General features: G+C 38.2%; 1 protein-coding gene across 1 annotated transcript in view; it reads right to left on the bottom strand.

The window, feature by feature from the left end:
• Nucleotides 1-15,593, bottom strand: part of FAM135B (family with sequence similarity 135 member B) — a gene marked incomplete at both ends in the record, with an annotated part of 125,057 nt that overhangs the window by 86,132 nt on the left and 23,332 nt on the right. Inside the window, one exon of the mRNA XM_084204511.1 lies at nucleotides 13,532-13,611. Within this exon, the coding sequence (XP_084060637.1) occupies nucleotides 13,532-13,611 (80 nt within the window). The remainder of the gene's footprint in view (nucleotides 1-13,531; nucleotides 13,612-15,593) is intronic.

Raw genomic sequence — 15,593 nt, 5'->3', positions numbered from 1 at the left:
TGCAGTACTGGTGAAACTCCAGAGCCTCTGTCTGTATTCAGACTGTCAAAAGCAGAAGTTTGTTCACTGCTGAAGATTTTCCAAATGCATACTAGTAAATTCTGACATGTTAATGTGTAGAGGTTCCAGGAAAAATATGTTCACAAGCAGAATTAGTCTCCTAATTTTGGATGTGGTACAGCAGCTATGATGAAGTTGCAGCATAATTCCATTAAGGACATCAGCCACATTTAAAAACCTCCCACCTAGAAGAAAGTCGGTGGTTTTAATTACATTAGCAGACTCCCAGATTACTGTTATCACTGCAACTCATTATGCAGTGTGTAGTAGAAATAGTAGGTCAAACATTTCCCTCTTTAGATCTGCTGGTTTATTCCCTAAAATGTAAACTAACCATTAAAAGTTTCAAAACCATGAATAATTATCTACTCTCCTGCACTTTAACATATCCCAAAAAAGTAAAAGCTCTTTATATTAAGTAATTAAGTTTCACAATACCCTTATGATACAGCTTCAATTAACCCCATTAGACATATGGGGAAACTAAAACAGAGAGAAGCTGATTGCTCAAAATCAGAGCAGAAGAGCTCAGCAATCATAGGAATTATAGACTACCAAATCCTTCTGGGTCCTCAACTCCTCCAGCTATCACATTCCATACAGACACATAGCTTGGTGCTACAAAGACTCAGGGATTTTGTTCCTGATAAATTCTTTCCTGGATTTCTTCTCCTGGTATTCACTGGCTTGAGTGATGGCATTGGATATGGGATGTTGGTCATAGACACTGGTTACCACCCACAGTCTCCTTTTTGTGGGTGTTCTTTAACCAAATGAAATGCCTGTAATGTAGGGATCTTCTCTACACCATGCTTTCAATAGTTTCTTTTGTGACAGCAAGAAATGCTGAAATAACTTTTGGGGACCTAAATATGGGTAACAATTTCATGGCTGTTTTTTCTAACACAACGAGAAAAACACATTATCACTTAATAACAGGAATAAGTCTATCTCCTGTTTTTTTTTTTTTCTAATGAACTTTGTTTGCTTGCTTTTTGTTTGAATATTAGCTTTTGATACTAACAGCTGATACCTGTTAGGTAATGTGCAATATCATCCCTTTAAGCTGAAAAATCAGAAGTTAGAGTACCATCCCTCAGTTACACACTTTTCTTGTCATGCTATACTTTCTAAATTATCCACAGCATTATAAAATGCGCTTGTGAAATGGATCTCTCAAAGTTATAGCCTGCAATAGTAGAATAAAAAAATTATGCCTCAGAGTTGCTAGAGACTGATTTTATCACTTTCTGCTCTGACACAGGAAGCTGTAGTGAGCCGACTGCTCCACTGAACTCCCCACTTTACATGCAGCCCTCAGAGGAACATTTAAATGGACACCGTGTAATTTCAGGGAGTTTTATGATCTTACCAGTGGAGGGGGTTGTGGTAGCAAATTTTACTACTCATTATGACTTCCCACACAGATATGGAAGGGGAAGAATAAGTTACACATCATCTGCAGTAGAACGTGAGCTTTTACCACCTGTCTGTAAAGGCCAAGTATGTAATTTTGAACTTCCTTAGTTCCTGATTCCTAGTGCATCATTTTTATGCTACCAGCTACACAATTTAAAATCAAGGGCAGACCATGGGTTTTCCTAACATTCTTCCTCAGTATATCAAACAGGATAAGCTATTTAAGCAACAGCTTATCTAATAAATAAGCAAGATGTATTTAAGCCAACAGGATTGTTTGTAGGTTTTAAGTAATAAATCAGCATTTTACTACACATAAGTCACTGACAAAAGTACCTGCTTCTGAGAGATTAGGTCATACTCACAAATATTACATTACTTATAGGGTGGAGAAAGTTGTTTGCTCATGCCATAAGAAAGCAGAGCCAAATTTACATTATCCTAGGTACAGAAAGGAAGAAATCAAAAAGCAAAATGTGCTTTGGTTCCCTCAAACCTTGCTCCTCTTTGAGCCATTTGGCTTGGCATTGTGCTTCAAGTACATCCCATAATTTCTGCAAGTGCAAAGACAATGGAAATTGTGAATCCCTGCTCAGGATACAACTTGCTGTTAATTCATGAAAGGGGTGAAAACTGTATGAAATCCAAGGCAGAAAGGGTAGTTAAGTGAATCTATAGACATACAGATATTACTTCTGGGTGAGAAATCTGTAGGAAAGCAAGTGCTGAGTTTCAGCACTGTCTGCAGGCTCCATGGTGTCACACCAACAGGGAATGCAAAGAGGATGAAGAGAGTCTGAATTGTTCTATTCCTCAGCATGTTACACAAACCTGATGTCTTCCTCAACTGAGCCCTCTAACTTCTTGCCCAGTTTGTTGTAGTTCCATCTTTGTCTTCCCAAAGATTCCCTCAGTCTTTTTGTTAGAGAGAGAGCAAGATCAGGTCTTGAGGCAGCAAGAGGCTCAAGGCTGTCTTTCACTCTCTGTGAAAATGGATCCCAGGCAATGAAGTCTAAAGCAAAACTGGGGTTTTTCTTCCTGGGACAAATGGTCCAATGTCAGGGCTGACCAGTGCATCTAAGCACAGTTTTATTCCATCACACACACCCCATCTATTCAATTTAAACATCAAATTTAAATGTAAGCGCTTGAAGGGCAATCTCAATCCAGCAAAAGTACTTATGCCTAAATGGACCAATTTGTTTACACATTCTTCACACACTTAATGGGTATATAAGGCAATTGTAAACAGAAAATTGAAATTGCTGCATTCAAATCTATTTTTTTTTCGTTCAATCTGATCATGACAATTCATTTGCAAAATCATAGACTCATAGGATGGTTTGAGTTTGAAGGTACCTTTGAAGCTCACCTAATTCTAACTTCACTGCTTTGAGCAAGGACATCTTTCACTAGATTATGTGGCTAAAAGCCCTCTCTAACTGATAGTATCTGAATTTTTTAGCTTCTTTTAGCAATGAGAAAAAGAAAAAGAAAATTAATCCTAATTAAAACTGCGTGAGTGGACATCATGTGTCTCTAATTACAGCTGTTTGAAAGGCAGTGAGTGTTCCAGTTGTTTCCACTATAAAGATATTCACAGAAAGCAGGACAATACTTTCTCTGAAGTGGAAATGGAAAAGAAAAACTGATACAAATGAGAAACCTAACCCAAAACCAATAATTCCAAAGCAGCTGCCTTTTTTAAAAATTAATATTGAATATACTTCAGATATGTCACAATTCACATACTGGAGCTGTGTTATGCACTCAAAGCACTGGCTAAATCTCTATGGCTTCGGTTTAGAGCATTTCAGACTAGCTATAAAAATGTCCCTTTCTGGACATAACAGAATTCCTGCCAAATCATCCATAACTTTTCCCTCTTGTGGCATCATTGCCTTACCCGGGACATAACTTTTCTTCAGATGGAATATTTTGAGGCAGCTGCTATAAAGTGTCTCTAGCTATTTGGATTCCTTTTGCTTATCTTACATGTTTGGAAGGTTATTAAATTATATAAATATTTGTATCTCTGAAGCAGTGCCATTATTTTACAGATAAGACACAGGTTTTCCTGCTGTGCGTGTTCACTGTTGTAACATCTAGACTGAAGGAATTTTACAGAGATGTTCCTGACAGTGATATCAATGGGAAATTAAACCAATTAGCATTCCTTAGCTAGAACAGTAAATTAAGCAAATCCTTATAAAAGGCCCTCATATACACTGGAAGGCACAGAAAATTCTGTAAGCTTTCTAATTTATGGTTACATCTCATACATAGTGTAAAGCTTCAGAGTACTGACCACAGAGTAATGTCCTAGAGATCTGTTAATAGCACAGAATGCTTTGCTGAACCTCAAATTGAATTCCTGGTTTGTCAAACTTCAAACCCAGCTTCTATTTCCCAGGATACTTTTTTGTTCATTTTTTGAAATTTATGGTGAAAATATAGTCATAGTTTTAGTCTTACAAGATATAAAAACAAACTACTACACCACTTCCACAGCTTCATTTTCAATTAATAAATTACAGTGCCACTACAGAAAGAAAATATTTTTTTTTTCCATAATACAGTTGATTTTTTTTTTCTATTAGTGCCAGAAACTATTTCTAAGAAAAGAATAAGACAGTTGTTCTCATTTTGGAGTCTTCTCCTTGCTCTTGTCTTTCACCCTGAAAAAATCATCAGGAACATTATTTAAAGTCCTGAATCAAGATGCCATCTTTGATTATTTTCTGAGAAAGACAAGAGCACCATCTTCTTTCTATGTTGACTACATCACCTTTCTTACCTCTTATTATTACTTGCCTAATTTGCATAGATACATGAAGGCACAAGCTGCAATCACAGCCTTTTTGTGACAAGTCTTTTACGAGCACAATGAAAATGTCTCTCTCTGCAAAAGTTCCTGTAACTTCTTTTATAGTAAACTGGCAGAAATAGGTGTGATTCAACTCATCTTAAAATAGATATGTTAAATTACTCCCTCAAATTACCTGTTTCTCTCCTCTGGCTATAAAGGGAGACTGGCTGATTAGCTTAGGTAGAGACACCCACAGCACAGATTTCAGCAGTTAGATAAGATTATTTCTACCCTTAGCCACAAGTTTCCAAGGCTTCTTCCATCTTGCAGCCATAATTCAAGTTACAGATGATTTATTGCCTGCCCTTCCAATATAGCCTAACATATCATTACAGGACAACTGTTTCCTGCTGGTATAGAAAGCTTGGTGAAATAAGATTTGCTAGAAAGCTAATTTATAAATCATGCAATACACCCTCCCCAGGGAAGAACCATTATTACCTCCAGTTGGCAAGAGTATATATAGATATGTTGTAATGAATTAATATTGACTTCTTACTTAACAGCTGTTATTTAAACTGACATCTAACTGTCATCTATAGATCTCAGGTTACTTAAATCCTAATTTTTAAGATGTTCTGTATCCCACAGTCACTAGGAAATCCTGACCACCTGTATTTTCAAGGAAACATCACTCCCTGAAACATCTGTAATCTGTGATGACTTCCCGAGCAGAACACTGGGACATAATCTACCATCCATATTTTTATTTTTTTATGATGTCCTAAAAATACTTGTAGTTCCCATACAGAAACACAGTTGTTCCTTCCTGAAACTCTAACAAATTAATTAATACTACACCCCAAAGTCTTTCATTTCAGATGACGCTGACACTTTGTCAGCTTGGTTGTGTAGCAAATTCTTTATTGCAGAATTACTTGCTAAATATGAAAGTAAGACATAAAGAGGTGGAGATAAATGAGAATGCAATCATGCTAAATTATTTTCTTACTGGAGAACCCTTCTAACAACTGGGTCCAGACATGCTGCATGCTCCTTCATATAATCCCTCACTCTCCTCTGCATTTTAGATCCATAGAAGGTCAATCCCTCACTCTCCTCTGCATTTTAGATCCATAGAAGGTCATCCCTTAATTGGTGATTCACAGCCTTCAACAAAGATGCCTGTCCCTTTCTTGTAGGAGTTTAACTAACTAAAATAAGTAAGAAACAGCTTTCAGAAAAACATAAAGATGACAGCAGAAAAGAGCAGATGACACCAAGCAGAAGTGTTGGTCTGAGGGGGAGTAGGAAGGCTCCACAAAGGGATCTGTTCAGGCTTTATCCAAGGACCTCAATTGTATGAAGCAGTGAGGTGGGAATTCCTCTTTTCTCCCAGGTAACGAGTGATAGCACAAAGGGAACAGCTTCAAGTTGAGCCAAGGGCTGTTCAGATTGGATATTAGGAGAAATTTTTTCACAGAGAGGGCTGTCAAGCACTAGAGGAGGCTGTCCAGGGAAGTGATTGAATCATCATCCCTGGAGGTATTTAAAAGACATCTGGATGTGGCTCTGGGAGACATGATTTGGTGGTGGACTTGGTCATCTCAGGGATCTTCTCCAAACTAAATAGGTTCTATGAAAACACTCAGTTGTGCTATTTACCTATTTCTTAACTAACATAAATCCAGCACAGGAGCATGTCCTGCAGAATTTTCTAGTATTTTCTAGACCTCTCTTCAGTGTGTCATAGTCCCTCTGATACATGCTTCCTCAAGGAAATCTGAGGTTATTGAAGCTGCCAGTTATATATGATACTGCTCCGAGTTCACACTGACTCCAAGTGATGCAGGACAAATTTTCAGTTTCATCTGTCATATCTCCAGAATGACAATATACCTGCTCTTCAATCTAAGCACTAAATCTGCTACACCAACATTCCAGACACTTGAAGCTCACAGGAATTTACAGCTCCATGAACCACCAGGACAAACCCTGGTTTTGGTTCTGATGACAGACTTCAAGGAGCTTTGTTAATAAAACAGGGTTGTCTCCTGAATAGAATTCTGGGTACATTTTGTGGGGTTTCCTCCTTCTGTGATATAGATAAGAATTGTATATGTTTGTTTGTAACAGTTGATTGTCAAGATTTTCATAATTTGTTGCAAGCTGTCCATTTTTGTCATCTTTTTGGCACTCAGTGAACAGGAAATATCAGACCTTATTGCAGACTTTAAGCTGTGATTTGTTATTTAGTTTGCCATTTTGACATCCCAGTTTTAAGTACCTTTCTATTGAAACTGGCATGTTCCAGGCTGAACAAAAAAGTAAAGTAAAAGTAAAAAAAGTAAAGACTGAACCAATACTAGTAAGTAGTGACTTCTGAAAATTTAGGCTCTGAAATCAACAAACCAGGGTTGAACATGACACATTTATCCTCATGTACTGAGCTGCAAATCTGGCTTTAAGGAAGTTTGAAAACCCAGTGCTGAAGGTTGAAAATGCACATTATTGGGCAGAGGAACACTCATGCAAACCCTCCAGGGCTAAAATAAGCCTACTTGTAAAGTGCAAAGACAACATTTTTCAGGCATGAACTCATTCAATGTATAACCATTTTCATATTTAAATGTTTGAAGAGACTTGTTTTAATTTTGAAATATTATGTTTAGCATATTTATATTTAGAATAAATGGAGATGTTATGTTTCTAAAGGAGACACCATAATTTTAAAATTGCTTGATCAAGAAGTTCAGGATGTTTTCTTGCTCAGTGTGACTTTTGATTAAAGCTGCACATTTCTGAGATGAATCCTTGATCTTAACCTTGCCTTTTGACATTTTGTATTAGCCTCATGGAAAGAATTATATAAAGCTACCTCTCTATCCATGCATAGATTCAGTGATGATAAAAAGCAAGATGTCCTATTCATTTCCTTGTACAAAGGATCCTAACATAAGTACAGTCTCTTATCACTGATTTGTTCTATAAACCAAGGTTCATTTCTCAGTGATGCTGAAATTTGAGATGATGGCATAACTGACCTGCTTGGGATCAGCAGAAAGTTTTCTTTCTTAAATGCTTAATGCTTTGTTAAAACAAACAGCATCTATTTTTATTTATTTTTGGTAGTGCTTATTTCTGCTTCTAAACTCACTGGTAGCTCCTTAAAAGCCTCGTTTAGTTAAGAGAATTCATATCTGAAAAGAATTCTGTTCTTCAGAAACTTGTGTGAGCAAATACTCATTCGCTGTGTTTATATAACTCTGTGGCTGCCACTCCATATATTTATTCCAAATATTAATTCAGGTGGCAAAAATCTCTGAGTAAAGTAGGGGATATTACAATAGCACATAGCTTTTCATCAATGCAGAAAACAAGACAGCTGTTGTCTGGGTGCAATTTGCCTACTGAACTGGTGTGCCTCACCAATGTTTAGAGCAGTGATGAATTTTAAAGGAATCCCAAGACTGAAATTTACATCAGAGTGAAGGCAGCAGGAATCACTGTGTGGGGAAATTAAAGACATGTAAGCAAACCTGGAAGAGAAGAGAGCTCTGTGAAGGCCAGCTCACACTGGAGAGGAAAGTCTGAAACGGCTGCATGGCTAATGTTACCCCAAAGGTGAAACTCAACCTTGGCCCCAAGCACCAGAATTACTGTGTCAGCTCTCTACATACAAACAGCTGGATTCTGTCCCAACCAGGCCTTCACTGATGCTGAAGTTTTGTGTTTCAGACTCACTGTCCAGGGGAAGAGACTTGTGGACTGTGTTGGTGCTTGCAGACCCTTCTTGGTTTTGGCTTTCTCCACTCGAGAAAGGTCTTGATTCTTTCCAGGTCTTGATTTTGGGTTGGGATGCTGTTCAGCACCTCCAACACTGTGGGACCTACTCCATTTCCATCTGAGTGATGTGATCCAGCTTCTGGAGGGGGGAATTGAGGGTTTCCAGCTTAGCTGAAGGTCTACAATGCAAATTCTTGTTGCCATAAATACTTTTAAGCTTCCATCCTTGAGGCATTTATGGAAGGCCTTGACTGGAAGATGACTGAGACATGCCCACAGAAATATCACATCAGTCAGAAAGATCTATTGTTTGATCCTTTTTTTTCTCTGGTTTTTTTTTCCTTTTCTTTTGGAATATAATGGAATTACTTCTCTTAAGATGGTGAATTAACAAGTCTTAAAATGTCTGATCATAGAATTATAGAAATTGTTTGGGTTGGAAGGGACCTTAAAGATTATCTCAATCCAGCTCCCCTGCTACGGTCAAGGACAGCTTCCAGTAGACCATGGGCCCCATCCAATCTGGTCTTGAATGCTTCCAGGGATGGGCTCATCTCTTATGGCCTCACAGCTGAAGTTACCTAAGACAAGTGATCCCCAAAACACCTTTTCTCACAGTGAAGTGAGCTCTGGATATAATTTGTATTTATCAGGTATGCTTTATTTTATATAGAAAATGCCTATTTATTTTCAGATTGCTTTTAATAAGCTTTGAAAATAAACCCATTTGTTTGCTAAAGCATAAATTTCTACCCCTTTTCTTCATACTTCAAAAACAGTAACCTTACCTTCACTTAATGGAGGAAGAAATTACCTTTCAAAAAGTTATTGAGAGTAATGACTGCAATTTCATACTGTTCCACAAGTCATGGTGCTGTTTCTCCTTGCTCTAATGAGCAGCTAACTGCAACTGTTTGTTTTGACTGCATTAAGAAGCCATTTACAAGAAAAGGTTTCTCTTTAATAACCAAAGCAGAATTCCTTTACTGGGAATTGCTCTGAGATAGTCAAACATTAATGAAGAGATTACCATCACTGCTTGTTTATTAAAAACAGGCACAAACATTTAATTATGGAGCATATCAGAAATGCAAATGACCTTTCAAATTATGTCTTAGGTGAAAGGTTGCCACAGATTTTATTAAATCATTTAATTTATAGGAAAAGGAATTCAGTGTGGATTATCATGAACTTGTATAATTCAGACAGAGGCTATAGCAAAGTCCTTTGTTTTAGGGACATGGGTTAGTGGAGTTTAATGTGTTAGGGTAATGGTGGGACACAAGAGATCTTTTCTAACCTAAATGCTTCTATGATTCCATGATTTTCTGATGCTCCTACTTTTTTTTTCTTTGCATGCCACAATTGAAATTGTGCTTCTTCTTGTCACCTGAAGTCAGATATTCCATTTTATGAAAAAGCACAAAATTTGTGGGTACACAATTTTACATCACCAATAAAAAGAGTCAATGTGTAATGGCAACCACAGCTGCTTTTTCTTGTCTGGAAGAAATAATCTATCTTACCTCCTTGCCTTTTATGAGAAAAAATGAAGAAAGAACCTCATTTCTTGGCTGTCCTTGGCTTTCTGCACTTTCAAACAATAACCCAATTTAATTGACTAAAATTAGATGGAAGACTTCTACAGTCCAATACAGATTAGCATAGCCAGTGATAATTTTTCTTAAATACTTTTTATTACTTGTAATTACATTTTCAGGTCAAGTTTTCAAAAATATTTGTCTATTTCGAGTATTGAGAATTGGTAATGTGGTACTTCTTGGTGGAGCAAAAAGGAAATTCAGGACATATATCAAAGTCCTGAGTAATTTCTTTAGCTGTATGTCATGCAAAATATATTTTTTTCTTAATATTCACCCAGCAAAACAATTTCCTTGGCCTTTAGGTAAACAAGTAGGCAAGTTGGAAGTAAATGAGCATTGCTGCTTGCATGGCAGTGAGGCATAGTGGTTGAAAACTTACCAAAAAAGCCAATTGCAGCTTTCATTTATTAAAGAATAATCGTTTCAAAATAGTAATGCAGTCAAGTGGTGTGTAGACTACTGCAAAACACTGCAGAAGGGATAGAAATTTATATTGGGTTTATCAGGCATCTTCAATGCTGTAATTCACCCTCTAAGTCTCTGCTGGCATTAATGCTGCCAAGATTTATTCCCTGCATACCATGTTCTTTAACTTGTCCTCTTCTGTACTGTTCTGGTCTCTATTTTCCCCTCTTTCATACAGTGCAGAACATCAAGATAAAACAGCTAATCCTAACTGTTTCTGAGCATTGCTGTTTCTCCCAGTGCTCTGAGGAATGAGCAAAAAAAAGATGGTTTAAATACATGTTTTTAATAAAAGCTCCAGCAGTTTTTCAGCTTGTGCCTGTAGCCTGGAAATCAATGAATGACTGTATGTTCACTATTTCTATGAATCTGTGCCCCAAAATTTACATAGTAGCTTAAAATCTTATGGTAGGCACTTAGTGGGTCATAAGACAACTCAGGCAAGGAGCTAATCATACAAATTGTAACTGTGAGATGGCATCTTCACTTTCCTGCTCCTCTGGCTATTCATGCTTGGGTCCCACAGGCTCAGCCCGCTGCCTGCTGCAGGCAGACACCATCGCATGGTGACATTAACAAGCCATGCTGCTGAAGAGCACCAGAGGCCAAAGCCCCACAAATCCACTCAGAAAGGCATTTCTAGGGTTTAAATTCAGGCTATGTCTGCATTAACTCAGCTCTGTAGGAGGGGTGCTGAGGGCAATGCAGTTTGTGCTGTTATGAGCTGTACATGAATGAGCAGAGAGCATAATTTCTTCACAAGCCCAAAGCAGTCTTCAGTCATGGTATCTATTAAAAGACAGGAAGCTGAATTTCGTGGGGGTATGAAATCTGCATGACAGCAACTTGTGCACAACAAGCCTTGTTCCCTCTCTCCTTTTCACTGCTCAAAAAATAAGGAGCTTAATCTGGAACATAAAGCCTGTGAGGAGCAGATGAGGGAGCTGGAGTGGTTTGGCCTGGAGAAAAGGAGACTCAGGGGAGACCTTATCATTCTCTACAACAACCTGAAAGGAGGTGGGGGTCAGGCTCTTCTCCCAGAAAACTTGTGAGAGGACAAATGGAAATTACCTCAAGTTGAGTCAAGGGAGTTTAAGGTTGAATATAAGGAAAAAAATTTTTCCCTGAAAGAGTGGGTAAGCATTGGAACGAGCTTCCTGGGGAAGTGGTGGAGTCAGCATCCCTGTAAGTGTTCAGAAAACAAGCAGAAGTGTCACTCCACTGTATGGCTTAGTGGGCAAGGCAGTGCTCAGCCCAAAGGCTGGACTTGATCTTGGAGGTGTTTTCCAGATTTTATGATTGCATGATTCTGTGAAAAGTCCGCAGCCACGAGTCTTGTCTTGTCTTTAGGGAAACACAGCTTGCTAAAAATGCTTAGGAGTATGAATGAAATGTATATGTTTTTACAAATATATTTATGTTCACAGCATATTGCTGCTCATGCACCCTGACTCAGCACAAGGTAATGGTCAGCCCTGAGGATGTGAATGACCACACCACAGGGGCCCCTGGGCTCCAGCACAGCTCTCCTGTGATTTGACTGAGCCACACAGCCCACTCTCTTCCTAAATTTTACACAGGATATGGATAAACTGTGGACCACGTGGAGGTCACCAAGGCTTCCTGCACAACCTGTCAGTCCTGTGCCATGGATGGAATTCTGGAATTCTTTCTGCTCACATTTGGTTGGTCACCACCAAGGGACTGCCTAGCACAGACTGCAGCTTTCCCTCTGCTGAATTATTGTAAACTGTGAGGGTTTTTGCCTCTGTTGTTGAAAATATCTAGTGGGAAGCAAACATTGCTAATGCTGTCAGTTCCCAAGGTTTTATCGTAAATCCTGTACATTTAATAAAAATAAAAAGCCATGTGCATTGGAAGATAAATACTGCCTCCTATTTATTTTGTATACTTACATATTTTATATATTTTATTACTGCATAAATTCACAGATTTTACTTTATGAATTTACATAATCATTTCCAAAATATATTCTCAGTTTTCACAGATCCTACGAACCCGATAAGGAAAAGATTAAAAATACTTCCTTTAAACCGAACTTGTGAATTCCACTTATTTTATAGTCATTCTTGCCAGTGAGGTAGGAGTTTATTCACTATTTTATATCACCCTTGTTTTGTTGTAATGCTATTTTAATAGGAGTGTCTTATTGAAACATGCACAGCGATTTAATTAGCCCTATCCCAGGTATCCACATACTGAGGGAGATCAGTGGCATGAAAAAAACCCCACATTATGGCCCATGTACCTTTAAGTTCAGTACCATTAAATAATGCTCTCTTGCAGATCTATGAAATCAATTAGGAAGTACTTGCAAAGATAGCCAAGGAGAAACTGTTAAAGCCTTAATGGCTTAAATATCCCTTGTCTCGATGTTAGCCCTATAAAGCTATTAGAGCCCAGTCTGGATTGCATTAGCACCATGAAAGTCAAGTGCTAATCCTGTAACTGCCCTGCCAGCCTCGCCTCTCCCCTGCCCATGCGTCTCCATGAGTTGTTTCCAGAAGAACTGAAAAAATCTTCAGTATTTTTTCAATGCTGAAGATGTATGAGGGAGAAGAAAACACTATTTTGTAAAAAAAGTAAATACAAACCAAAGTTTTTTCTCTACAGGAGTAGTTTGGCTTTTATATTGTTTGTTATTGAGTGGTTTTTTGCCCCAAGAAAGTAAAGTTCTACCTGTCTTCACAGGAGGTTATTTCATTAGTTTAAGATTACTTATGCCAGAAAGTGCTGTAATTCGAGGACATTTCCAGAAATCTAAGGAACTCCAGAGAATTCTGGATATGCTAAGGGCAAATTACAGTGGAATATGTTGTAAAATAATACTTTTTTCCTTGAGAATTTTTCTCAAGATGTTTTTCCAAACCTAGACTAAATTATCTATATATTCATTGATTTTCCAAGAAAATTTCTTTATTCAGCTTTTGAGTTTGTGATTTCTTTTTTTTTTTTTTATGATTTTCTCAGCTTTTGGCATAATAACTTGTGTTTTATAAAGCCAGTCTAATTATTTTGCACTTTAATTGAACAAGACTTCCAGATTGAACAATACTTTTTAAATTTATTTTAAAAATAAAGAGAGAACCTTAAAGACATAAATTATTATTAAGCTGGAAAATTGTCAGCAAGGAACCACATAGAAGAGACTTGGTTTCAGATCAGATTGTGAGAATTTCCTCTGCTTTTCTGACAGACACAAGCCCAATACCAGACACAAATCCTTACCCAAAAAGAGGTGAACAATACTGATCATTAGGGAAAACCAGGTTTGGATCTCAACCCAGGCTCACCTGTTCCCCACACAGTCTCCTTGTACATCCTACCCCACCTGCAGTCATGGCACATTCCTCTGGGACCTGCTTACCTGTCTGTCCTGCAATGGTAGCAAACAGCCTGTGGGGAATCCTAGATGGGATCTTCAGTCCAGCTCTTATCTGGTAATACCTGGAGAGAAAGGATGAAAAGTTACACATTGCTAGAGAAGTGACCACTTGATCCAACCTGAAATTTTGTGAGAACATATCCTGGGCATCTGCAACAAAAAGGGCTCAAGGGAACAGGCATGTTCAGGATCTTTTCTTCTGCTTTTTAGCTTTAATTAAAGTGGGCTTAATCTGGCCCTTTCTATTTTACACCAGGCAGAGTGGACACAATGGCCTGACGTGTGAATAATGAAGAAAGATTGTGAAAAGCACTTGGCCTCCTCTAGGAAAAGGAGACATGGAGAAATTTCTATGATAAAATGCCCCAATATCAGACAAGGAGTGACAAAAATTTAACACAAAATGAAACAAAACCAAACAAAAAAACCAACCAAAGAAACAACAAAAATCTTTGGTGGAAAGACAGCAAAAGTGATAATCACACATCTAGGAACATTATTGCATATATTATGCATAATAATTATAAGTCTGCTGTTCCATGGTGAGTCTACCTTATCAAGAAAATGTTAGCAGTAATCATTGGCCCAGAGAAGGTGTGGAGTCTCCCTCAGTGGAGATATTCCAGAACTGTCTGGACACAATCCTGTGCCATGTGCTCTGGGATGGCCCTGCATGAGAAGGGAGTTTGGATCAGATGGCCCACTGGGATCCCTGCCATTCTGTGATTCTGTCAATCACATATAAACCAGCTGTATTCTGGTTGTTTTCTATCCCATGGGGCATCCCTGCATTAGGCGAAGGAAGACAGATAAAGAAAACATCAGCAATTTCACTGGCCTAAATTACACATAGAATCATAGAATACCCTGAATTGGAAGACACCTGCAAGGATCATCAAGGCCAACTTCTGGCCCTGCACAGGACACCCCAAAAATCCCTCCATGTGTCTGAGAGAATTGTCCAAACTCTTCTTTAACTCTGGCAGGTGCTGGGACCACCTCCCTGGTGAGCCTGTTTCAATCCCCAGAACATGAGCTCAGTCTAAGCAGAAGGAAAAACTCATCCCAGTCTTCCTTCATCACCACTTCCATGGATGAGGAATATGGGGCAGTGTTCAACACAGTACCCAATCCAGGATATTGTAGCTCAGGATATCTCCACCTCTTTGCAGACCTCCCACCAACCCGCTCTAGCACCATGTTGGTGTTACCAAAGTCTCCCTTTCTCTGGATTTTCCCTCCTTTGGTCTCTTTATAAATAAAGCCCTTTAACACACTAGTATTTACAGATAGCTTGGGCCTGATTTTTGTCCCAGCCTCTAAATGCAAGTCTTTTCCAACCTAAACCATTCTGTAACTTTATGAAAACAACAAGTTGTCTACGAACTCCTGTACAACCTACACTTACCAATAAAGTCTTTCCAAAGTGTGTAATAGTGGATGACCTAGATCTGTCTTTCTGAGGATAAAAGCTGAAGAAAGGAGTTTGATGGGGAGAAAACAAAACAAAACAAAACTTAACTAAACTAAACAAAAGAAACACCACTCCAGAGGCAAATGTTCCATGTCCTTCACAGCTGAAAGCCCATGTTACTCTACTTGCTTCAGCTGGCAGCTTCTTCCCATCTGGGATCTAATTCCAGCACAACCTTTGACATTTCTAGGTATCTGTTTCAGTCAAGAGCTTTGGGCATGAAAACTCTCTGTTTACATGCTAGTTTTCAGAAAAGAAAATAAAAGCAGTTCACATCCTAAATACACACTGTATGTTGTTAAACATAACAGCAATCAAAGCTACCTGATCTTCCTCTCCATTATGCTGTTCTTGCACTATGCAGAAATTTTTAATTGATGGTATTGATCCTGATTTTTCCTAAAGCAAGGACAAGACTTATGCCTTAAGACCCTTTGAATTTTCATTATGGTTTTATCCAATACAATTTTTTTACTGACAAAAATACTCTGTGTGGACTACTCATAAAGTCTAATAACTTCCAAATACCAGTAAGAGGGTATTAAAGTGATATTACACATTAGTGTAACA

The sequence above is a fragment of the Fringilla coelebs genome (assembly GCF_963513975.1).
Source record: "Fringilla coelebs genome assembly, chromosome: 1".
Classification (NCBI taxonomy): domain Eukaryota; kingdom Metazoa; phylum Chordata; class Aves; order Passeriformes; family Fringillidae; genus Fringilla; species Fringilla coelebs.
The sequence above is the reverse complement of the archived record's forward strand: the minus strand, read 5'-3'. Positions and strand labels throughout refer to the sequence as shown.